This window comes from Aptenodytes patagonicus, chromosome 1, assembly GCF_965638725.1.
Source record: "Aptenodytes patagonicus chromosome 1, bAptPat1.pri.cur, whole genome shotgun sequence".
Classification (NCBI taxonomy): domain Eukaryota; kingdom Metazoa; phylum Chordata; class Aves; order Sphenisciformes; family Spheniscidae; genus Aptenodytes; species Aptenodytes patagonicus.
In genome coordinates this window covers 121623359-121648884 of record NC_134949.1, presented here as the reverse complement: position 1 = coordinate 121648884, position 25526 = coordinate 121623359, and the positions used below count along the sequence as shown (strand labels likewise).

Here is a 25526-nt window from a genome sequence, read left to right as displayed (position 1 = left end):
GATTTAAAACACAGCCAATAAAACATTTACAACTGTTGGCAGCCAAGAGAAGGGTGTCTCCAATAAGTTTTTATATATAAATAATATGTTCTCTCCCTTAGCTCTGTGGACATTATTCACAGAAAATAAACTTATTCTCTGAAAAAAATGTTTCCATGACAATCTTCCACAACAGGCAGAGAGCAAAGGAACTTCATTATATATAACTTATCTTTTTTTAGTTCTCTTTGTTGCAGTGATTTTTCTCATAGCACTAGTAGTGCTGATCTCGCACTGCAAATGAGAAGAGCCCTGCTGGGCCTAGCGTTAAAGGTGCTGCACCTAGAGCTCAGCAGTGCAATAGCGGAGCAAACCATTGACAGAAAAGGAAACTTTGGTCAGGGCAGCACCAGCTTTCTGTTCATTTTTTGCAGGTGGTCTCCTTGGGGGGCCACGGTAACTCCTCCCACTCTTTCTGTGAAGATGAGGTTTGATCCTGCTCCCTGTAAGCACCGATCCTAAACGCAGATCAACACACAGGTTTTGCAGGGATTCACCTGATCAGCTTAGAAACAGGTACCTCTGCCCTAGCATGGGCCCCAGAGCCATGCTTGTGATGGTGGCTTCTCTCTTACTCCATTAAAGCTTACTGGAAAAACCTACCCGTTTCTCTTCATCAGCACAACCTCCACCAGCCCACCAAAAACACTGGCACCACTAAGTTCATACCCCCGAGGAGATCAGCCAACAGACAACCCCTCGGGGAAGCATAGCAGCAGAAGTTTTACAGAGCCACAGAATCGAGAAGTTTGGGGTTTTTGCTCTTCAGCTTATCTGAAAATAACAGCTAAGCCAATCTGGAGTTGAAGTAATGCAAAGTGCGGTTACATGGCAAGCAGCAGAGTACTCGAGATGGTCTGAATCTAGGCAGTACTGGTTTGCTTTGGTTCGGTTGTATCCCATGCTGCTAGGTGAGCACCAACACAGCAATCCACCTAATTCTTTTTCTGGCTGGTATCTACCTAATCATTGGCTTTGGACAGTTTTAGATGCTTCTCCATAACCTCGAAGAGTACCGTAGTCAGCACGTAAACTCTCAGCTCATTTTTATATTGTTGTTCATACAACACAACACCTCAGGTTTTAGGTAGACTATTGCAATTCAGTTGCCAGAAGGTTTGTCGCACCATCTCACAACTGCTTTCCTTCTGGGGTTATATCCTTGTGAAGAGTAAGTGCTGCTCATTAATAACCTCCATTTTCCCAAGTGCAGGCTAACAAATAACTCACGAGGGCAGAGGGGCAAAGATGTGTTATGTCCGCTGAAAAGCATGAAGCTACGGTAGCATTCTCCACCTTATTGGTGTAAAAGGAGATATGGCAAACTGCAAGATGTAGAAAGCAAGATGTATTTTAATTACCAAGCCATTTATAGGTAACACATGCCTACAAAAACAGGCATACAGCTTTATATATCATTAAATATGTTAAAAATACAAAACTTGCAAGAACAAATACAAGGATCCAGATGTGAGCATCGCATAAGAACTACACCTGGTGTCAATTCAACCTAAACACTCGGCTTCCTTCAATCCTGCATATGCCACTAGAATTATAACAGTCTCTATGAAAAGCAGCACATTGCTGACATACACTGTTAGCAACATCCTTAAAACTGCTGAATGTAAACTTGAAAGCAGATTATCTCAAGAGGATAAGCAACTGCCACATGTACATCAATTCAGCTCACTGCAGAACAAGTTGCAAGCTACAGCTGAAAAATATTAAAGCAATCTTCCTGGAAGACAGACTGCACTAATGAACCGGCTCTCTTGCCTGTTAAAGCCTACTCCCACTTATGCCAGGTATGCAACATAGAAAAGGGTTGGAGGGAAGAGTGTGGCTTTATAACAAGTGCCTGATGCAACTGGTTATTCTCCAGATGAACAAACTGTTAGCAGGTGATCATATAGCAAACTGAGCCGGTAGGTGCACATCAGCAGTTTGGCGTTTATTCTGCCTTACGCTCGAATTTGTGCACGCTCTGTAAGACGTATCGGGGAACCCTGTGCTGACGCAGCAACCAACCTTCCGGTCCTGCTTCCAGCCAAGTCCTCACTGATGCCATTGCAACCATGACACTGTCCTTCAAATCATTTTCTGAAGTATTGTATGTTAACAAAAGCATATGTTTAGTAGCTTCAATACAAATTATGCATCTGCACACACACACATACACAAACCTGTGAAAAGAATAGTGTCAAAGCTGCGAAAGCAAACACTTAGAAGCAAGGAAATGTCAAAATTCAGGCTGCAGAAACACCCTCATTTTATTCCCTCAGTGCATATAATTAGAAGTGGCATATCATCCAGGTGCAACAGTTGGCAGCTGTTAATAAAAGTGAACAGCATCCTGGGAGAAAGCCACCCTGTAGATTTGCAGTAAGTACTTTTCAAAACAAGCTTTTTTTTGGATATAGATAAAATTTTAAAATATGTAGAGAAACAGGTAAGAAGAGAACTACTAATTAAATACTTACAGTGAGAGAACACATGCATCTAGGAAACTGATATACAAGTATCACTGGAGGAAGAACATAAAATAACAAATCAAATTTCAAAGTAAGATCCTGTGGCTTTACCATCTGAGCCACTGAAAGCAATGAAGGCATTCCAAGTTTCACAGTTTTACCTACAACCTCACAATATTTGGGGGAGAAAAAAGGAAAGGGTTGAACTGAAAGGCCAGTGACCACCTTAGAAACTCAACTTTTGTTTGTCATGAAGTAACTTCCTGGCCTATTTGGTTGGCAAGATGGTTTGAAAGTGACCCCACATACACGCTCACTGCCCCCAAAACTCAGAAATCAGACAAAGATAAAGATCCTAGAACTATAATGAGCATACACCAAATTTCCGAGGTTTTAAGCCAGTATTACTACTTGGGCAACCATGGATCTTGAGATACAGAGAAGGTTGACAATGGCAAGTCCTGGCGCAGAAGCCCTCAATGGGAAGCCGCCCACCAGTGTTGGTTTCCCAGATGTAGAGCAGCGATGTCGCAGGGGGAGGCACAGTTACCAAGGGCATTAACGGGGCAAGATCTCACTTGCCAACACACCCAAAGGCCTTTGGCCACCAAGTCTCAATTCCCTGAAGTCTAGTGTGGAAGACACAGGAAAACAGCGAATTTACCCAAGGTGAAATTAACACCGTGGCATTGAAAGTGTACATTTGACATTGAGTCACCATCCCTGGAAGTATTTAAAAGACGTGTAGATGAGGCGCTTAGGGACATGGTTTAGTGGGCACGGTGGTGTTGGGTTGACGGTTGGACTCGATGATCTTAGAGGTCTTTTCCAACCTTAATGATTCTATGATTCTATACATCGCACCATAACATCTGCTGTTGTCTACTGGCACCATTTTTGTCTATATTTCTCTGCATCCACTTGCCTATATTCTCTTAAATGGTTGCTGGAAGATAGAAATTGTGCGAAATTAATCACTCCAGCCTTTGCTTCAGGTAAGAGGTCCTGACAGGCTGAGATGAGAGCTGCCTCCTCTGTCCCACCCAAGAGGATGGAGGGGTCTGCAGTGGGAGGGGGCTTGCAATGGGAAAGGTGGGGTGCAGGGCCAGGGACCGATACCACCGCATATGGACTTCTCTATACTCTCACTTATGTAAATGCTGCTTAAACTGACAGCCTGTGCCTAGTCACAGGAAGCATTTTAGGAGCCGGCTGCCTTGGCTGATGTAGAGCAGTCACGTAACCTGCACGACCTGCATCTCACATGGACTCCCTGGCAGGCAGCCCCAGCCCCAAGTCACTCCACACCTACCGAAAAGGCTGGGAGCTGCACTGCTTCACCCGTGCTCATCGAAAAGTGCTTCAGAAGGTGAAGGCAGGGCACGAAGTTCGCACAGAAATGCGCCCGCTATGCCGGGGTATAATTTTGCATAATGCATGCGGCACAATGTGCCACTAGCGGGCAACAGCTGTGCAGGTGCCTTTTGGAAACACCTCCCTCCTTCGAGGAGGGCCCGCTGGGGCGAAAGAGGCATTTCCAGCCCTCTGCAGGGAGGCTGCTCTGCCCACCTTCCCACCCCAGCACCTCCAGCGTGCCCAAATACACCTTTTCTTTTTCTTTTTTTTTTACCTCTTGAATACAGAAATGCATTCTGAACACGAACTCTTCTGTGAAAAGGCCACTTTTAATATTAATTGCTTTGCCTTCATAGAAGAAACTGGTAAACTGTATTTTTAGCCGCTGCTTCCCACTGTTGCAGAAAGCCACTTGACTAACTGTAACTAAAAATGTACCTTTTTCGAGCTTAACAGTAGCACTAAAGAAAACAATAAACAAAATTTTTGGTGTATGAATCAAATGATTCAATTTGCCTCAATGACTCTTTTTTTGTAGTGCTAAAGATTATACCTAAAAGTAGTTAAATGTAATCTCGGTTCAAGTTTGTTTATAAGAACTTTGGCTCAATATACTGTCAACACATTGTCACCCTGCAACACTATAAGGAGTTATTCGGACATTTCATCGGGGTCCACAGCAGATAACACAATCTATTCGGTCTACTAATAGAGCCTCATACCACCCCCACTGCAGTGATGGCAACAACATCTCAGCTGTCTAAAAATGGAAAAAATCATTACCTTGTGATATCTGCCTTTGCCCAATTCCCGTCACCCAGCGATTGACCCTTCTGAGCCCCAAGCAGAAGGCTCGAAACAATCTCAGAGTATATTGTGCACAGGCTCCCAAAGTTAGCTGAATAACAATACAGCTAACTCAGCGGGGTTTCAGAGCCACAATTTAAAGCTAAATTGGCTTGCTCTTCATAGAGGAACTATGTTTCCTTAGGATTAGCAATAAAGACTGCCTGAGCTGATCTGACAAATCAGCCTTTTACCCAAAAATGTCAGATTATAGGCTTCGATATTTTTACTCAAAAGCAATGGAAAGAATAATCTGTTCAACATTCTCCTGCGCTCAGCTAAAATACACTTAATTGCACCAGGCACTACTAAACATTTTTCAAGCCAGGAAAATAATAACATGCCTGACATTATGGCAACATAAACCGCGAGAAGTACCGTACAAGATTTGATTTAAAGTCCAGTGCTAAAGACGTTCATAGGGAAGGTTTAAAAATCTCACCTTAGCTCACCCTCTTGTGCTTAGGTGCCCGTAGGAGCTGCTGGTTCCCGTCCCACACAGGTCACTCAAAACGCACCGTCCATCAAACTGCCCTCGAAGCAGCTGGTAAAGTAACTAGCGTTTGGCCCACAGTATATAACATCTCATGCTCTCTTGAAGACCTCTTTAGCTAGCTTCTAGCAATTTCAGGGTGAGGTAATGGCAGATTTTTGGCATCCGCTCCACATTGCCTTGACTCTGTACAATGCATTGTGTCAGTGCGATGGATCCGAGCCTAGCTGGGGACTCATTAATCCACAGATTTCATTTCTAAACACACAATTTTCTGAAACAATAATGCGCATTAACTCCTCCGGAGTTGCTAAAGTCTGCTGCAAATCAAAACCTGTTTGGGCCCCCCTTACTGAAGTTAGATATTTCAGTGACCATAAGGGCCCGGGCTCTGCCAAAACAGCTACCAGACATTAGTAGTAAGACCTCTACTTTACACTATTATGGCAATTTTATTGAAATTTAGGCAATGCCCTTGCTCAACAATGGCTTTACAAGACAAAAGTCAGATGTCAATTTTTTTTTTTTGCTTTCAAAATACATGCAGGCACTAATCCTGGAATAACAGGCTCATAAAACATCAGCTTAGAAAAATGCTGCAATTACACTGATCCAGCGAGCTGTCCACGGGAGACGGCTTTGTTTCCACATTTTGCTTCACTGAACTCCACTTGCGAGCATATTAAGTATACGCTCCTGCAGATTAACTTTTCTTCTGCAAGTGAGCAGACTGGAAGACTATACATGGCCAATTTCTGGCTCACTCCATGGAAGGAGGGGCAGCATCAGCCCCTTACAGAGCGACCTTCTCTTCCAGCCTCTGGAGGAGCATGGTGTCACTCTTGGGGGATTTTCCCCCGAGACAAGACAGGTTTAGGGATGGAGGTGGGTAGGGAGAGATGACAGAAGGTAACTGTCACATGCAGCTACTGATGCCATGTCTCAGACAGCTCCGTTAACTCCAGCCTGACTTTGGCCACCTGGTGTCTAGAGGAGGAGGTCTGTGCTGAGCATTGGTGTCACCTGGGCTCAGATGCTGGCACCGTCGTACCTAACTCTCCAGCGCCTGGTCCACTCTTCACCAAGATTTCTCAGAGGGCACAAATATAGCTTAATCAATGGATCTGGCCCTTCATGTATCAGGATGCTCTTGTGGAAGTACTTTGCCATAAACCATTTCTTATCTAAAATGTCCTGTTCCCACAGAACCTCCTCCCATGACCTGCTGCTGCCAGTCCCCACGGTCATGCCACCTCGCACTTTCGCTCCCGATCCCATTCCCACCCTTGCCAGCCTCAGCCTCCTCTCCGAAACAGCCTTGCACTCCGAAAGAAAGGAGTCCGGGTAAGCAGATGTTTTTCTTCTCTTCCTCATATCACAGGCAGAGCTCAGTCGCCCATGGTGGGCTCCGGGCAGAGCTGCCAGCAGCTGTGAGGCAGAGCCAGTTTGGGCATGTTTCAGCTGCCTTTGGCTGGAGGCCACGCAGAAGCTCGGCAGAGGAATATGCCCAGAAGAGCTGAGTGTCCATCAGCTCTCTTCTCACGTGGGGTCACGCGTGGGACGGAAAGCATTCACCCCTCCAGTTAGAGGGAGGAACCTCACTGAGATAGGACCTCACCTGAAGCAAATCATTAATTACTCTTATCTCCTATCCATTAGCTCAAATTGCTTATCCATAAATACCTGGAATTAAATAGGTGGATTTTCTGGGAAGATGGACCTTTGATTAGTCAATTTGAAACTATGCGACTGATCTTTCACCCACTGAAGTCGACAGCAAGAGCTTCCTTTGATCCCATGGTACAAGATCAGGTCAGACAGAGCTCGGAGATCATCATGCCTGTCCACAAAGACGGACACCGCGGCTCAGCAGGAAGGAAGTGTGATTCTCCTAGAGTTTCTGCTTGTCACTTTGTCACAGTGTGTGTTATTCAAGACATTGAGGGGACAAAAAAAAAAAAAACCAAAACAGCAGGCCTGGGAGCTGAGACAGAGGGGTGTGTGGTAATCTTTTTATTTTTTCCCCTCTTAACAGACTGAGATAAATGTAGCAATCCAAAAACGTGGAGGTGGGAAGGACGTGTGTGTGCATGTGCCTTTTATCAACTAGAGGATCATTGGATGTATCTGTTACCAAGGAGAAGCACACGCTTGGTAACAGAAGAGAGTGAAATTTTTTTTTTTTTTGCATTCCTATATGATAATAATCACTAACCTTATCATTTTTCTCATGATGAAATTCAGAGCCCTATATTAAATTTCACTCCGTGACAAATTTACTGGAATGAAAAAAGAAAAGAAAAAAATCCAAGAGTGCAGGAACGCAAGCTACCAAGATGCAGTCGTAACAGCAGCACATTTACAGTGCTGCTAGAGCTGGACGAAATTACACTGTACTTAGCCCCACTGGTCCAAGGAGCTTTCAGTAACAATAAGGCATCCCGCTTTGGGCAGCCCTCTGTTAAGGATCTGATAAAACAGAGGCAGAAGTCAGATAGCTCCAACAACTCTTCATCGGGGGGCCCTAGCGGGCTTGTCCTTGCTCTGTTTACCGCCCAGCCAAGCCCCTACTACTCTTTATAACGTTGTGACATATCCTGATTGATGGGTAAAAGCCTCCGCTGAAGGGTTCTGGATAATAAACAAAAAGCAGAGACCCTCCACGGACTTTTCTTACGAGCACCCTGGGGAAAAAAAACATCCAGGGTGCATCTCGCATCTTTTGCCGTGCAGTGATATCAACAACTTCTAATCGCCGAGCTGTACCCCCTCCTGCAGACACACGCAGCATCTCCCATCGCTTTGATGAGCAAGAAGTACCTGTACGTACCTACACGCTAAACGTCGCGACTAGACTGCGCACAGTGACTGCTCCTCAGCAATACAAGTCTCACCATTAAAAACACATTTCTGACCAAAAAAATAAGCAAACAGGAGGGGAAAAAAAAAAAAAAGACAAGACAGGTCAAGGCAACTGAAGTATTTCAAGAGGAAAGCAAATTTACAGCCACGGAAATCTCAGTATGGGAAGGGGAAGCGCCGTTTCACGCCCGCAGCGTGCGGCAGCGCCGCGGGGAAGTTGGGAGACGGGCGCCGGGGGGAGCCCCGCGCCGCCCCCGGCTCGGTCTCCTCGGGGGGGAGGGGGGGGGGGGGGGCTCGTCCTCCCGGCCGGCAGAGACCCAGCACACCCATCTCACCCCGCCAACCCCTCACTCCCCCCTCCGGGGTGCCGGCAGCCACCCGCGGGGTGCCCGGCGTCGCCGGTCCCGGGCGCGGTACCTTCTCTCCGGTGAGCACATGCAGCCCCTCCCGGACCTTGGCGAAGGACCCCTCTCCCAGCTTCCTGCCGATCAGGTAGTTGCCGACCCGCTTGGTGTGCTGGAAGTCGCGGAGCCGCTCCCGCGGCGCCGCCGCCGCCGCGCTCAGCCAGGCGGCCAGGAAACTGCCCTCCGCGCCCGCCGCCGCCTTCCGCGCCTCCCCGCCGCCGCCGCCGCCGCTGCCCGCCACCGCCGGCGGCTCGCTCAGGAGCCCGTCGCCCGCCGCCGCCGGCATGCCCGGCCCTGCCGCTGCCGCCGCCGCTGCCGCGCCGCCTGCCCCCGGCCCGCGGGGCGGTCACCGGGCGGGCAGGAAAGTTGCTCGGGGGAGAGCGCCGCCAGCCAGGCTGGGGCGGAGGGGCCGGGAGGCGGAGCGGGGCTGGCGGGGGGCCGGGGCTGGGGCGAGCCGGCGGCGCGGTGCCCCGGGCTGCCGCCCCTCATTGGATCCGGCGCCTCCCCTCCCCTCCTCCCTCCCGCCCGCCGCTGCTCTGCCCCGCGCCGGCAGCGGCTGCAGGCGTGAGGCTGCCGCGCCGAGCGGGGAGGAGGGGACCGGCGGAGGGAGGGACCGGCGGAGGGAGGGGGAGAGGGCTCACTCAGTTTGAATTTGCGGTAACATAATCCGCTCGCACGCGGCGGGAGCAGACGCGATCCAAACCCGGCAGCCTGGGTATGTTCAAATCCGGCTGGCCCCTCCTCCCCCCCCCCCCCCCCCCGCCCGGCACCCCAAACCGGGGGTGGCAGCGCATCCCTCTCTGGAATTAAACCAGGGGCCCCGACTCCCGGGCAGCGCCGTGAATCTGTCTGCGTGTGGCTCTGTTTTATTGCTGCCCGGGAATATCTTTTGTGCTGCTTTTCCCCACCTTCCTTCCCGAGCACGCCTGAGTCTTTCTCACCCCCGTGTCGGGGAAACGTGCTACCGCGACGCGATCGTGACCGGCCCGCCCGCCCGCCGCTCCCGCGGCTCCGGCGGCGCCCGCGGGCTCCGGTCCCGCTCCCCGCCTCGTTCACCACCCGCTTCTCCATCTTATGCCTCCCGGCCCGCTGCTCTCCTCTGCCGGCGGCCGCCTCCTCCTGTTTTGCAGCGCGGGGTTCCTGGCCGAGCGCCCCCCCGCAGCCTGCATCCCCCAAATGCTCTCCGGAGCTTGGTGGAGCGGGAGAGAGGAGGCGACCCGGGCACCCAGCCGCCGCAGGCCGCGTCCAGGGGACAGTCATTTCCTTGCCGATCTTCCCCACCCCGTGGAGAGGGAGAGGAAACGGGTGTATTGCCATTTTCACTGCCCAGCCCCCTTCCACCTAGCTAGAGGCTGCACGGGCAAACAGGAGGCGGACGGAGAGGGAGAGCAGGAACGGGAGGTGAGAAAGAGCCGGCTGAGCTACCCTGCTTTGAGTTTCCGACGGTCAGTGATGCTAGCAACCTTCAGCTCCTGCTGTGGACGATCCAATAAAATAGTTAATTCATTGAAATGCCTCATGGCATGGAGGATTTTTAACTTAAAACCCTATCTTTATCATGGTATCGGCAAGAAAGTAACCAAGGACCCCTATTTATCTTTAAGCTTAATCTACGTTTTCAAGTTTTGCCCGCGCAGTTGCATTAGCTAATACTTTGAAAAAAGAAATCGTGCGCACCCTGACAGATGCGAGCTATGTCAGCAAAACCTCCCGTAAAGATGCAGTTGTACCTGATAAAAACCGGCTTAGAGCTTTGCTGCGATCACACTCCAGCCCCATGTGAAGCTGTTTTTCCCACTAGAGGGCCGGCTAGCACAACTCTCCCCGTGCACGCTCTGCCACCTCTTTTTAAGCTCTTCTTTTACTCCTTAAAAATGTCAAACCAATTTTACACCACGCTGCTGTCCATTAGCCTCTGCTTCTGTCTCGACCACACTCCTATCACTTCACTGGGAGAACTGTACCCCTCTGGTCCCTTCCGCTGGAGTAGTCTAACTGCATCACTAATCAGATTTTTGCTGGCACAGGTGTTGATTAGCCATGTGCTCCTTCCACGCCACCTTTCCATGACATCACTGCTTTGGTAAAACTTCCTAATTTAAGCCAGAGCTGAGCAACATCGCAATTTCACCGTGCCAATCATAATGGGTAACAATTTGTAGTCTCCTGTGTCAGTCCAGGCTTCCCAGGCGATTGATAATCAGATTAAAACATACCCAGGTCTGGCTTTAGGCAAAAGGTGGGCAGCTGCCCAGGGAGGCTGGTGGCGAGGAGCTCTGGGCTGCCTGCACTGGAAGAAGTGTTGCTGCCGGAGGCGCTGAGCCCTGCCACCTCCTGATGACCCCACGGCTGGGGCTGGTCGGGGTGCAACTGGGGTTAGGAGTCCTCTCCACCCACCTCGTCAGCCCTCTTGGCCCAGCCGTGTTGGGAGTCATGCCGCTCTCCCCCCACACTTAAGAGATGTCCTTATCCGGACCCCATCTCTTTCCTTGCAGCTCAGGAGGGGTAAGAAAGCGTCTAGTCTGCTGGGAAGAGAAGAGGAGGAGATGGAGGGAGCAGGTGCCCATGCTGCGTGGAGGCGGTGGCTGATAGCTGTGTGGGATGAAGGCCCTTACTGCAAGGCAGAGTATGGGGAAGGAGAACTGGGGAAGCAGACTCGCACCACAAATTTCTGGAGCTCAGCTGGCCACCTTCCACCATCCAACTTCAGCTCCCTGAAACTTTTACTGACCCCTCCAAAATTTATTCCCTCTGGCTAAATACAGAGCGGTTCCATTGCCGAGAACCCTGGAACTGGCTCTGCACCACCACGCTGAAAGAAATATATGTTTTCAGATGAAATTTCAAACAAAACAGAAATCCAGCACTGTCCCAGTAGGCAGAAACTGGAGAAGGGAAAGCTCCAAAGCCAATAAATAATATTTTGGTTTTAAAATATACACCCATCCCATGCTCTGGATACATTTACAAATATTACAGTACACAGCCACCTTAAATAGAAGTCTGTGCATTCCCTGACCTACCACTATCCCGGGAGCAGTTAGGTCCTCCGTGGGAAGGCATAGGGACACAGGACCGTGACACGCTGCCTTGAACTGATGGCTGCTGTGCTGAAGTTGTGCTCCTCGTAGCTGGGGTGCACTTTGACATGACACGTCCCTAACAGCAAAACTGGTCCTGCCCCCGCTCTCCCCCAGGGTGCAATGCTGCGGCGGCGTGTTTGTGCTGCTGCTCTGCTAAAAACAGTGTTGGTGAGGCGATCCAGGCTTTGTAGAAGTGCCAGGAAGTTTAAGACAACTCCTCTACTGACCTGGCCCCCAGGGAAACATAAGCGGAAGTGCACAGTGAGGCAGTGCAGGTACCCTTGCACCACACTGTGCCGTGCCGATGTCATGCTCGGACGAATTATCCCTGTTATAAGACCTTCCTGACCCTCCTAAATCAACTGGGATTGATAAACCTGTCTCCCAACAAATCTGAACGGTCCAGGAGAGGACTTTATTGATGTTTCCTAAATCAAAGCTGGAAGTGGGAAGGTGCCAGGAGCAACCCTGTGTTTGCAGGGAAGGCGACCCAATCCTTGCACAGGTCAGGACAGTGGCAAGGCAAGATCGTTCAGTGGTAAGCCTGCGTCTACGTCACAGACTTCTCCGGTCAGCGTGATATATGTGAGGTTTTTAACAATATTGTTGTATGGGAAAAAGAAAAAAAAGAAAAAGCTGTACTGCAGGCAGTTACATTGGAAGAATAAAAAGTATATATTGTTTTCCAGTTGTGGAGAAGCTATATTATTTAAACATATGACTATGCTAAGAGGGTTTGCAACTATATTTGCTGTATAGCTGTCCTTGTAATGGACCAAATACATGCTTCAGACAGACAATGCAAGAATTCCCAAGTGTCTCCTATGCAGGGAACCAGAACAAGGAAATAGGAAACATGGCTGCCCAAGAAAATGCTGGAAGACATGCCTGGATGCAGCTTCTGGCTAATCCTTATACGCAGTGATGGAGCGCAGAGGAAAGGCGTAGCCCTGTTTCAAGAGCGAGAGCGTGCCCTTGGGCGGGAAGAGCTGTAAGGTAAAGAACACGTTAGTCAGCAGCAGGAGACCAGCTCATCGTTTAAATGGCAATATGGGCTACGCAGCAAGAGACGCTTAGCATGCACAGGCGTGCATCCTCCGCTCCCTGGCTATAGAGCTCGTCTCAGCCACCTCACGCCAGCCTCAGCGTCTTTAACTACGGATGCCCAAAAAGCGATGCGCATCAGCCTCAGTAGTCCTGGCGTAGGAGAGGTGAGCTGAGACCATGTGCCTTCGTCGCCTGTTTCCCTGCTGGTGCCACCTGGGGAAGGGGGGAACCTCACACACTGCAAAACGAACCGGACCCTTCCCCTGCCCAAAGGAATATGCTTTCAGACAGACAGACAGAGGTATGTGCCTTTGTTTAGGCTCACAGCTCCCACTCGGCTAACAGAAACATGGTTTTGGCCACTGTGATGATTGAACAGATGTTAATGGTATGTTTTTCAGTCAAACACCTGAAAATCAACCTCTTTGAAAAATAAAACTGGCAAGAAATGGCCATTGCGGCAAAGATTAGGAGAGCTCTGAAAGAACCCAGTGAATATTTTTTTTTAATTGACTCAACTTGAGGACTTAATGAGTTGACAGTATCCTTTTAAACAGGCGAGACTGCTGCCTTCTCACGATTTCTATCCTGTCCAGCTGTGCCCATCAGGGTGCAGTCTGGATGGAAGGGGGATCAAAGGCTGCATTCATTTCTGTCCATGCTTTAATTTAAATTTAACTCCAATGTGCTTTATTTTGAGCTGCAGTCTTTCTAGGTAATGACATTTTCTGATTAACTGTTGAAATTACTAATGAATTAAAGGCAGTAGTCTGTCTTCAGGTTGCAAAAGCTGTAATAACAAGCTACTAAAAATAATTTAGAGCTTGATTTAAACCCATGAAAGTGAAGAAATTCAGAGTTACCCTGACAGTATTGTCCTTCGCCATCTTCAGCATTTTAAAATATTGTAGTAAAATGTATTATCCGCTTGCAGACTGGGAGCTTTGCAGCCACGAGGAAGACTGAGGCCCCTGGGCCCAATCCCCAGTGCCAAGGTCTACCTGGGCTGAATCCTTCAAGGGGTCAAATGCTACAGCCAAGTTCCCAGGCTACAGTACCACATCCAAGGAGGATGTGGCTGGGGACAGAACTGGAAAACGCTGGTGCAGGAGCAGAATGTGGCATTGCAAAGGAAACGTTCATGAGCCTGAGAGCCCATCAGCAAAATGCTTCGCCTTACCGTGCTGTTGCCTCTTCTGGTGCAGCTGGTGGTGGCAGCTTTCCAAGCACTTCTTGCGGAAGCACAGGGCTGTCGCCTGGGATGCTCAAATTCTCCTTACACCTCACCTGTGTATGCGATTCACATTAATTGCTCTCACTCGTCCTTCTGAAAAGATCCGAGGTCCTTGAGTCAAGGAACGACGAAATCTCAGCTCTTTTCAAAGGTACGATGGTAAATGAAGAAGCAAGTAAACTCATAAGTATGCTGCACAAGAGCAATGAGTAAATTCTGTTCTGGTCAAATTAAAAGTGGGTAATTTACCATTTACCTGCCACATCACCAGGCCTTTTGAAGTCAATAATTAACTGCTGACTTCAGTCAGGTTGTAGGAGAAACCCTGACTTAGGACTGATATCTTAGGTTAAAAAAAAGAAAAGTCATCCTGTTATTGCTTATGCTCTCTTGGGTATTTCGTTCTGCTTTAAAGTAACAGGGGTTTTTGCGGTTTGGGTTTTTTTCTTGACAGCTGTCTAGTTTTGTAATATACGGGTTTCAGATATTACAGGGATATCAGTATAAACCAGTTGGGTTTATTCTATTTTTTGAGGTGAGAACGTATTTGTATTTGTATTTGTTCTTAAAGAATTTATAAGACACGTTTTTTTACAGTGTTTAAAACCCTGTCTGAGTTCAGACTGACAAGAACCTAAGTTTACTGGCGCTTCCACAATAACAGATGATGTACCTGGTTCAGCAAGGGTGCCCTTTCTCCCCTATAGTGCAACATGGATAGCAGTGAAGAAGACAACCCTTTCAGTATGACAGTGATGTCCAGTATCAACTGATAATGTTATGACTTACGTGCCTACATGTGGGTACTGCAGATACCATTCAGCTGACAGTGACGGTGGTATTTCTAAATCCATGTAGTCTTGTAATCATAGAGAATGAATGTACTTCACCTTTCAACTGTTGCAGGAAGAGGACTTCTACAGTGAAGCTTTCATAAGCTTAAAACTTGTATTTGAGAAATATTGAACAAATTTTGCCCTCAGAAATATTCAGAATATATACATACATGCAAAAGTACGTAAGTAAGCATTGAAACTACTCAAAGACTTTTACAGAAATATGTTGGCAATGGGGTTATCTGTCACTGTGTCTCCAAGCACCAAAAGCTCTGCTATTCCTGTGCTCCCACCAAAATCTCCAGCTTGCTCTCTGCCCTGCAGCTTCTGTAATACAGTTCTCTGCAGCCAACATAAAAATCGAGAGCGTGTGATGACTTGGAGGTATCATAAGCCAAATTGAATTTACTATCAAAGTAAATAGTAGGGGGTTGCTGTATTGATGTTGTTATTCTTTTTCACATTTCATTAATTAAGAAGTTCAATTTTTGAATTTAAATTAAACTGCTGTGAAACCCTCCTTGCAGTGCATGGTGTCATAAAATTTAGGACCTTGAATTTGTTTCATTTACACATGAAAGAACACAAGAGTATGGTATAATTATGCCTATGTGAAATACTTTGTATTTTCAAAAGCCTTTAGATATCAGTGATGGATGACATGTAAAAAAAAAGGAAGTCAGACTTTTGTGAATCTCTGGCATTAGTGTATCCTGCAGAAAAAAGTGAGGTATTACAAATGCTGACAAAGCCCCTTCAGTGGAGTTCTTGGGTCACTCCGTGGTGTCATGCCGGCACACTGTTATTGTGCTCTAAGAGTAATTGAAATGCATAATGAGAACGAAGATGAGCATGTATTTGGCATAAAGCTTTACATTTGAGTATGGACTGATGCTAGTCCAAATGACCCTGTAGATGTCGTGCCACACAACATTCAAGCAAGCAACCTGCCACAATGGAAATTCAGAATCAAGGTGCCCTCAAGCCGTAAGACTGTATCTCCTTACTCTTCTCCTTTTTCTTGGCAATAAGTCAGAAAATATCCCAGTACCACAGAGTCTAATGTAGGACTGGTGGTTTTCCCATTGTTGCTGCAGGCTGAGCACCATCAGCCCGTGTCTGCGGTGTGCTTGCACCTACAGTAATTGCTGTTTTTTCAGTCAGTCAGCTATTTAAAGGCTTTCTTGCAAGAAATGTTCCAAACACCTTGTTTACATCCATGCTAAAATGTGAACAAACCAGTGATTTCACTCCTGAACTAAGATTTCTATGTTTTGTTTAAGCCTGAAATATTTTTTTATGACTGAATGAACTGTTGGAGAGCAGAGTTTTGCAGCGGTAAAAGTGCATATCACACTGTCACAAAACTGTCGCAGATACGTACTCTATACATATGGGCTGTGGGAGGGCGACTACTTAGAGACAGGATCTGAAATGCCCAGGTAAAACCGCTCGTTGTCTTTGCTAGCGCTGCCTTAGCCCCTGCTGCAGGCTTCTCCTCTGCGGACGAGAGCAGCAAGGTGTCTATCCTCATCAGCCAGATGCGCACAGGGACTAACTTAGTCGTGTTCCTTCCAGCTCCTACCCAACAACCTTCCTTTAAGGTATGTAAAGATTGCTGCACAGAAGTGTACAGCAGGAGCAGACACGCAGGGCACAGTCAGCGGCACTGTGTCGAACACCCGCTTACGGTTCAGCTCAGGCTGGCTTTAGCTTGAGTTACCTGGATGTTACGTACAGCAGCTCCGCACATCTCGGCTCTGGCCCAGGCTTCCTCGGTTCTTAATAGACGCAGAGTAACAACTGCTCTCCATACTGTCAATAAACAGGTTCCCATAGGCTCACAGTATACGAGGTATGTAGCCTGTTAACCGGGCAACACTGTACCTATGAAAAATATAAAAGGAGTGATACATCTTCCCGATTGCATAGTGTGGCAAGGAAAAACAACAACAAAGTTCAGCCAACCATCATTCTGACTGTTGCACACAAATCCCATCGTAAAACTGCTATAAATACAGATCTTGTTAGTATATTTAGTGTTAATTAGAATTTGGGAAACCTTTTACATTTAATCAGATTAAAAACCTTGAAATTAATGCAGTCTTGTACTAAGCTATGAAAATTCATCTGGGTGCTTTGCAACTGAAAACAATTTTCCAAGTGTCTTCCTTTGTATACGGATAGACTTGCTGCATGATTATTGCAAATCTCATTTGCAAATCATGGTTAACTTGCCGCAGTCATGTCTCTCTGTATGCAACTTCCCTAACTATTGAAACCACATCAAAAATTCAGAGCTGGGAGACGCAATTATGAAGTGCACAATTTTTTACAGGTGAATACTTTGGCATACATTCAGGACCTGGCATAGCCCTGAAACACTTCCAAAGTGATATTAGCTTAACAATAAATGAATTAAATTTTAAATTATGAATCCTGTTTGTGTGATTTTACCTAAATGGGACTCGGTATCTGAAATCTCTAACAATTCACAATTAGCATAAAAATTTATGAAAGGGGTGCATGGCGTTCTGCAAACATGAAAATAAGTATGGGACCAATTCCCAGTTTCTTTATTTATGAGATTCATGTTTTAATAGGGCAGCTCATGTGAGTAAAAAGGCAAAGATCTGGCTTTTGAGCCTTGCTTCCAGAGCTTTGCAAACATTGAAAGGCTGAAGCAGGTGTAGAGGATGAGCGGTGGAAGCAGAAACGACGTTAAGGAAGGATGTGATGCTGCTGCACAGGAAGCAGGCAGCCATGCTGAGCATAGGTGAACGGAGGGATGACTTGGAGGAACACATACAATTTCAAGTGGAAACAGATGATTATGCAGAGCCAGAGCTTTTCGGTTGGAACATAGTATGATCCCTTTGTGATCTAGGGTACTTTCTAACAAGTTTTTGACATCTTCTGATTCCCACCAGACTTTGTATCTATGGCAAAGGTCTCCATCAGTTAATTAGTACCTGTTTCCCATCCTCCGTTTAGTCCATAGATACTTCAATCAACAGGTATTTCAGCTTGATGCCAGGCTTGCAGTTTTTTTCCTTTGTGTGCTTAAAAGAAGGACTAACTGGACTGAACTCAAAAAAAAGAGAAATGTGTTTTGTTGTTACCTCGAAATTCTTTTAGTGTTAATAAGGGCTTTCTGTCACATGGGCTTCTTCTATTTAATGATTCACTGTTGGTTTAATCCTCGGCACATAATATGTGCCAGTCTGTTGTCACGGAGGTAGTTGTGATGATACATTTTCTTTGCAGGATCAAGAACGGACAGCCTGGGTGAGATCACTTTCTCACTCAAGAATGAAGAACCCTCATAGCACAGTTACCAAAATCTGAGGGGTTTATTTATTTCAAGAAACTTATTTATTGCAAAATGCCTGTAAGGTAAAATGATTTTGTTTAATTTCCCTGTAAAAGTCTGGACACATATACATTGTTTAAAAAGCTAGATACATACCAGGCTGGCCACTGTTCATCTCGCAGAGACTCCCACAGGACAAGTTAACCATGAGCCTCCCTGCCAGACCCTCAGGCAAAAATTTGAGAAAACAGATGGGCCTTACATTGTGCCCTGAAGGTCAATGGACGTCGGCTCTGCTAGGCCACTGGGAGAAGTAAATTCCTGAGCTGAGGATGTTTCAGAAAGAAAGCAGAGCTTACACTCTCCAGATGTTCCAATTCAGGGTGTGTCGGCAAAAGCTCTCTGGCTGGTCTCAGCTGTCAAGATAGTGCCTAGAGGAGGAGAAGAGGAAATTCCTCGGGCAGCCTCAGTCCAAGCTACGCTGTTCCACTGGTCCAGACTGGTGGTCTTGGATTCACAGCATCAGAATTGATGCAGGAACCGATGCCTGGAAACAAACACGGTATGCAGGGACTGTGTATTTCATAAGAAACCTCCCTCTCAATAGTGTAGCTCATACACGATATGAGGGTTTTGTTTGGCTCCAGCCTTGTCTCCACATGAAGATCCCAAAGCTGCAGACTAAAACCAGCCTCCCAACAGCACCGGGAGGACTGGCGTTTGCACTCCCGTCCGATTCCTCAGCCAGCTCACCTGCAGAGCCAGCCCTAAGGAGGCCCTCATTCAGTAATGCTAATCCGAGCATCTAAAAATCATTACTCACGCCTCCAAAAATCATGAAGCTGGCTTGAAAATAAGTCTTAGCTATTTTTCTCTTTCCCTTCTGGTTTCTGGCTTTTTTAGGTTAGTGTTGTACAGGTCATTTAGTCTAGCCCTAAGAATATGTGATCTCTCAAACATTTGTTTACATAGGTAATCCATGCTCAAATGAACACTCCTATTTAACAAAATCAGACTAGTCCTAGTGAGGAAGTTTTACAAATTAGGCCCTAAATACGTATGGAATGACCAAATCCATTTTGGATGTAGAAAGTGCTATTTACAAATTTTCTGCAGAGAGGTTCCAGTCAACGCATCCTCGTAAGTCCTCCAATGGAAAACTGGAAGCCAGTTCCTGCTGGGTCCAAATAAAGCTTTTACATTTCTGACTGGTAGGCTTTCTAGAGAAATGGAGAAAAAAAATTATAGATAAAAAAGGCAGTTCTGGGGTTGTGTATTTACATGATTACAGCATCACTCAAAGATGTGGTTGAATACGTCAGGATATCAGGTTGATGATTACAAAACCCAGTAGGTTATTCATTTCTGCACCTGTTTCTATAGCAAACACATACTTTCTCCCTTGAATCAGCACTGATTTATCCACCTGGCTGATGAACGCTAAGTATCGTGAAAGATTGGGCAGGGAAGGGGAATTTCTCGTGAAAACTTTGGCTTTGGTACCACTTTCTGACCCTACTACTCCCTGTCTGCTCTTAACTTAAATAGCCAAAAGAGATAATGTGACCGAGGCACAGGGTGGGTATTTCTGCCTATTAAAAATAACATCTTAGTCCATTTAAAACATGGCCCATCAATACATACACAAAGGAAAAACAAGAAGGAGTAAAGAAAAAAGCTGCTAAATGATCAGAGTATTCTGCAGTCCTGTAACTCCATCTGGAAAACTGCATCTGGTTCTGCTCTCCACGATTCAAGGAGTAAGTTGGTAAACTGAAGAAAATTCAGAAAAGAGCTATGAGAGTGAAGAAAGACCTAAATAATACACTTTACAGTGGAAGAACTTGGTCCTTTTAAGCCTAGCAAAGGGAGGGGGTGATTGCTCATAGTCTGTACGTCTAAGTATGAACACGTGCTCACAGACAAAGCTATAATGAGATCCAGTGGTTGGGAGCCAAATCTAGACAAATTCAAGCTATAAGACACATATTTTTAACAGTGAGGGTAATTAACCACCACAGCAACCCAGCGAGGCATTATGGCAAACTCTCCTTCTTTGGAATTCTTTAAATCAAAATCAGATGTTTTTGTAAAAGACACTGTACTTCAAACAGGAAGAAGCCTGATGCTGTGTGTCAAACAGGAAGATGGGCTAAAGCATCGCAGTAGCCCATCTGGCATTATGAACCATAAACTAGAATTATTCTTTTGTAAAGAACCAGATTCTCCAGGGAGAATTGAAAGAAAGTTTTGCCATTGGAATTGGAAGTTACGTTGTTGGAACAGGGAGAGTGGAAAGGTGAAGAAAGCATTGTTTATAGGGAGAGACACTATCTTTTTTTTATCAACTGATACAGTTTGATCAGCTTTCACTAGCTTGTCTGGAGTTTTTTTCCAGCTATATCCATTCATCTAATAAAATATTTTATCTCCTGACAAACCCAGCTTCACTTATTGTGGAAGATGATTGAAGGACTAATCACAAGCTTGTCATTAGGAAATGCAAAGGGAGAGAGAAGCAGACTTACAATGAAGATGAGAAGAAGCTGCAAAACATGGAAGGGTGAAGGACAAATGCGACAAAGTTGTGTTTATGTGATGAATCCAGGGATATATTTAAATACCTAGCGATTAGGTACACAGTCAAATGCAGAAATTCTTGGTTTACTCATTACAAAGGTGCTGAGCTCCTGAGTGTGTGTGGAATTTGGCACAAAATATTAGAAAAATGACAACAGCTCAATTGCTTCATCTACCTTTCAATTAGGGATATCTGTCTCATTTATGGAAAATGAGATACCTAATGTCTGATGACCTTGTGCCCTTCTTCTCTTTACTTACGTCTATTTTGTATGGCATCAGGAGGGGCCTGGCAAATCGGTTGCTCACCCTCTCAAGTTACTTACCCCCAAGTAATTGAAATGTCACAAATCCTTAGATGCAGTAACTTCTGTGAAACAAACCATCAGAGCATGGAAAAGTGTTAGCTGAGTGGGCAGCAAAGAGATAAATGATTTACAAAGAGAAAACTATGGATGGCTCCGTACAACATAAGGCACATCCTATTTTTCCGAGGCAGACCTTTCCCGTACCTGCACTGTATTGTGTGAAATTCCTAACCCTTCAGAATGGAGACTATCACGGCTTAAAACTGCTGCTCTGGTACGAGCCATCAGCAACAAGCTTGATTTTGCAGGAATGTTCAATTGCAGGACACAGGGTGCTTCCCGCTGCTTGCCGGCCCCTGAAGGACCAAAAATGGAGCAGGAAAAGCGAGTGTGATGAGTGTCCAGTCATACTTCTCATCGTCAGCTTGCTTCTGATGCCAATAATCCTGCAAGCCCCTCACATATATAGCAAAGTGTTTTACTGTGCCAGACAGTCAAAGCGGGTATGAAAAACCAATCAGCTGACTGACAGACAGTGAAGATTATGTAGCAAGATTATAATGAAATACTTAGTTAAGTGCACTGCAGCATTCTGAATCACTTACAGTTATAAGTACTCCTTTAGTCTGCCCCCTAAAATACAATAATATAGGATAAGAAATAAGACAGATGAAAAAAATAGATCTTTATCTTGAAACAAATAGAATAAGTAGTTTTAAGTGGAGCAAAGCCATACATAAATATATTTAAAGCATAATATTCAAAATTAGTCCATTCTTACAAAAGTTTATTTTTAGAAGTAACCCTAGTGATGTGACAGGATGATTTTTATATATAAGCATTACTACTTGAGGGGGGTTAAAGGTTTGGACTCTCAATAGCCAAGGTTTTCTCCAATCAATTAATCAATAATGGCATATATAAATATGTCATCCTGTGACCAGATTAAAGCCTAGTTCCCCCAAAACACAAAAATGTGTACAAAAAGCATAATTACATGAGCATTTTCTTAGTATTTTAAATAAATGCTAACAAACTTCAGGGTCATTCAAAGCATAATACACATATCTTCATAGTCCATGCCAAATGTATCTCATTTCTAGTTGGTTGATTTCCAAATAGTGTAATATCAAAAATACAGAACAGTTCTAAGATTCTTTCCAAAATGTCAGAAATAATTACTTCTGAAGTATGTCTCAATCACTACATTTGAGTAAAATATCTAAATAAAAATCTTACTTGGAACTACATGTGTTCAACATTAATATGTCTCCAACTATACCTGTATGCTTATGACAAGATACTTTTCCTAGAATCCACTATAAACTTACCTATATTTTTATAACATACCTCGTATTTGTGGATATAGATTAATTACAGGAAAACAGAATAAAGTCATGAATATATTGGAAAATATCTTCACAATGTATGTTTCTCATCACACAAAAATCCCCAGGCATGTAAACATTAGGAAAATTAAACACATGCATACACACGTGCACGACAAGGATCACTCTAATGAAGGCACTGAAGGCACTAGAGACCTTGCAAATATATTAAAATTAAAAGACAGAGTTATCTATTTATTCTGGTTTAACTTTAGGATAACGTGTTTTACATATTATGCTTCTATTTATATACTCACGTGGTATGTCAACAGAAAACAATGCACTGATCTCAAATAAATAATTCATTTCAGCTAATACATTAAGAATTGTCCTTGCAGAAACCCCTTAGTCGTACTCCAGAGTACAAATGGCACCTCTAGAAGTACAAAGAATATCGAGAATGGCCTGAAAAAAGATGCCACAAGCCAGACCCAACTGGGAAATGCCAGCCAAAATGCTTTGCTCAAGGAGATGCGTGGCAGTGCTGGGGAGGGAAGGTAGCAGGCCCACAGGGCACTCAGCGGTGCCTGTCTCTACAATGCCAACCACTGCTTTCCGACAACACTGTTCTGGTTTGGAAAAAAAAACAACAACAGAAAAACAAACAAAAAACCCCTCTGTTGTGAAAGAGACTTTTCAAAGGCAGGTACAGCCACCAGGTACTAAATTGCCATTGACAGTCAATAGAAGTCAACAGCCTAAGTGCTACTTCTGCCTCTGAAAATTCACCCTGAGGACTGTGCTACCACCAAAAGGATGGCCTTTAAAAGGTTTAACCCTTACCCAGAAAGGTTTCCTTACACGCCACAAAACCACACTTAGATTTCACAAGTGTTTGAATTGCCCATCTACTGTCCCAAAGATGTTTTTTTTGACGTGGCCTTCTAACTTTCAGTTGCGAATAAGGGCTCATCACACAAATCTTTGTCCATGCTCTTATTTTCTGTCCTTGAGCGTTTTTATGTTTTCAGCAAGCGAGGACGACCGCATGGCACTTACGTCCTGTTTCTGTCAATATTCACTTCTTACACGCTACCCAATACCAAACAACATACAGTAACTCACTTCAAGCAATATCAGAGGCAAGAGATAGGCAAGGAGGAGAAGGTTGGTTGCGAATGGTCACATCACCAACTACAACTGGCACTAATTCCTGCATATTAATATCATTCAAAGAAAGGGTCATGCAAATTGCTGTTGGTGGTTGGTCGCATAGCAACAGCAGAGCAAATGCAGAAACCCAAATGTTGCCAGACTAGAGAGCCACGGCAAGCTCTCAGAAGGCAAGAGAGTACAAATATATAATGAGTCTGCAGAGGAACAGGATAACGTAGAGAAACACTGCTCTTCTTAACAGGAAATCAAAAACAAAAAACCTGAAAAACCCAAATGACTTCTCTGCTTCCATGAGATCTGGGAAGGTTTGGGGCTAAACACATGTGCACCCACAACCATGGGACGAGTCGGGCTGCACCTGGCCAGGAGTCACAAGTGGTGTTCCTCAGGGCTCAGTACTGGGGCCGGTCTTGTTTAGTATCTTTATCAATGATCTGGATGAGGGGATCGAGTGAACCCTCAGTAAGTTTGCAGACGACACCAAGTTGGGCGGGAGTGTTGATCTGCTCGAGGGTAGGAAGGCTCTGCAGAGGGACCTGGACAGGCTGGATCGATGGGCCGAGGCCAATTGTATGAGGTTCAACAGGGCCAAGTGCCGGGTCCTGCACTTGGGTCACAACAACCCCATGCAGCGCTACAGGCTTGGGGAAGAGTGGCTGGGAAGCTGCCTGTTGGAAAAGGACCTGGGGGTGCTGGTCGACAGCCGGCTGAACATGAGCCGGCAGTGTGCCCAGGCGGCCAGGAAGGCCAATGGCATCCTGGCCTGTATCAAAACAGTGTGGCCAGCAGGAGTAGGGAAGTGATTGTGCCCCTGTACTCGGCCCTGGTGAGGCCGCACCTCGAATACTGTGTTCAGTTTTGGGCCCCTCACTACAAGAAAGACATTGAGGTGCTGGAGCGTGTCCAGAGAAGGGTAACGAAGCTGGTGAGGGGTCTGGAGAACAAGTCTTATGAGGAACAGCTGAGGGAACTGGGGTTGTTTAGCCTGGAGAAAAGGAGGCTGAGGGGAGACCTCCTCGCTCTCTGCAACTCCCTGAAAGGAGGTTGTAGCGAGGTGGGTGTCGGTCTCTTCTCCCAAGTAACTAGTGATAGGACAAGAGGAAATGGCCTCAAGTTGCACCAAGGGAGTTTTAGATCGGGTATTAGGAAAAAATTCTTCACCAAAAGAGTTGTCAAGCATTGGAACAGGCTGCCCAGGGAAGTGGTTGAGTCCCCATCCCTGGAGGTATTTAACAGACATGTAGATGTGATGCTGTGGGACATGGTTTAGTGGTGGACTTGGCAGTGTTCGGTTTATGGTTGGACTTGATCTTAAAGGTCTCTTCCAACCTAAACAATTCTATGATTCTAGGAGGGCAATGGAAGGACTCTGCAGCCACTCTCCACTTCCACACTGCACATGGAGCCGCGGGTGATATTAGCAGGTGGGTGGCACTGGGACATCTGACAAGTGTCCCTCCCCTGGATGGCTGTTTTGCCTCCCCATACACAGACCTGGGCCCAGACACTGGACATCACATGGCCATGAGTTCCTGTGGACTTCTGTGGGACGCAGTCTTCCGAATGCTTTCACGGCTTTGGGAAATGCTTTTGCATTTCTAAGTCTCTGCTTCTTTTTGACGAGAGCTTTGAGACTGCCCTCAAAAGTAAAGTTTGCCATCCCTGTGAACAGCAAGCACAGCTCAAGGGCATCCTCCAGAGTTTCTAGCACCCTGCAGGCATTATCATGCTTGACAGCTTAACGTGCTACGGCTCAGGCCTAGGATGGCTGCCTGTAGTACCTCCACAAAGTAAGCAAGGATCACCCTACGTTCACAGTAGGATTTCAAGAGCGCTCTCCCACTATTTTAGGAGCTTCAGCAACCAAAAAACCACCTTCCTAACTAGAACCTTCTGGTTGTCTAGCAAAGCACATAGGCTGAATTTCCCCCTCAGCCACATTGACAGGACACCTAGCCGTGCTATGTGACACACTGGAAGGAACTTAAGCTGACACCAAACAATCTACTGCTTTTCTGCAGAAAAACACAGAGCTTCCATCTGCAGACCAGATTGACCAGCACCCTGCATGAATGAGTGCTCACTTCACATGCACACGATGGGATTTTTTTATGCGTGTCAGTTAGAACAACCTACATATGTTTTGTAGG

General features: G+C 46.0%; 1 protein-coding gene across 2 annotated transcripts in view; it reads right to left on the bottom strand.

Annotated features, from left to right (window-relative positions):
* HUNK (hormonally up-regulated Neu-associated kinase) overlaps positions 1 to 8757 on the bottom strand; it is a 59508-nt gene extending 50751 nt beyond the window's left edge. For both annotated transcript variants that reach the window (XM_076352924.1, XM_076352933.1), the window contains exon 1: positions 8485 to 8757. In XM_076352924.1, coding sequence (XP_076209039.1) covers positions 8485 to 8757 — 273 coding nt within the window. The remainder of the gene's footprint in view (positions 1 to 8484) is intronic.
* Between the last annotated feature and the right edge of the window lie 16769 nt (positions 8758 to 25526).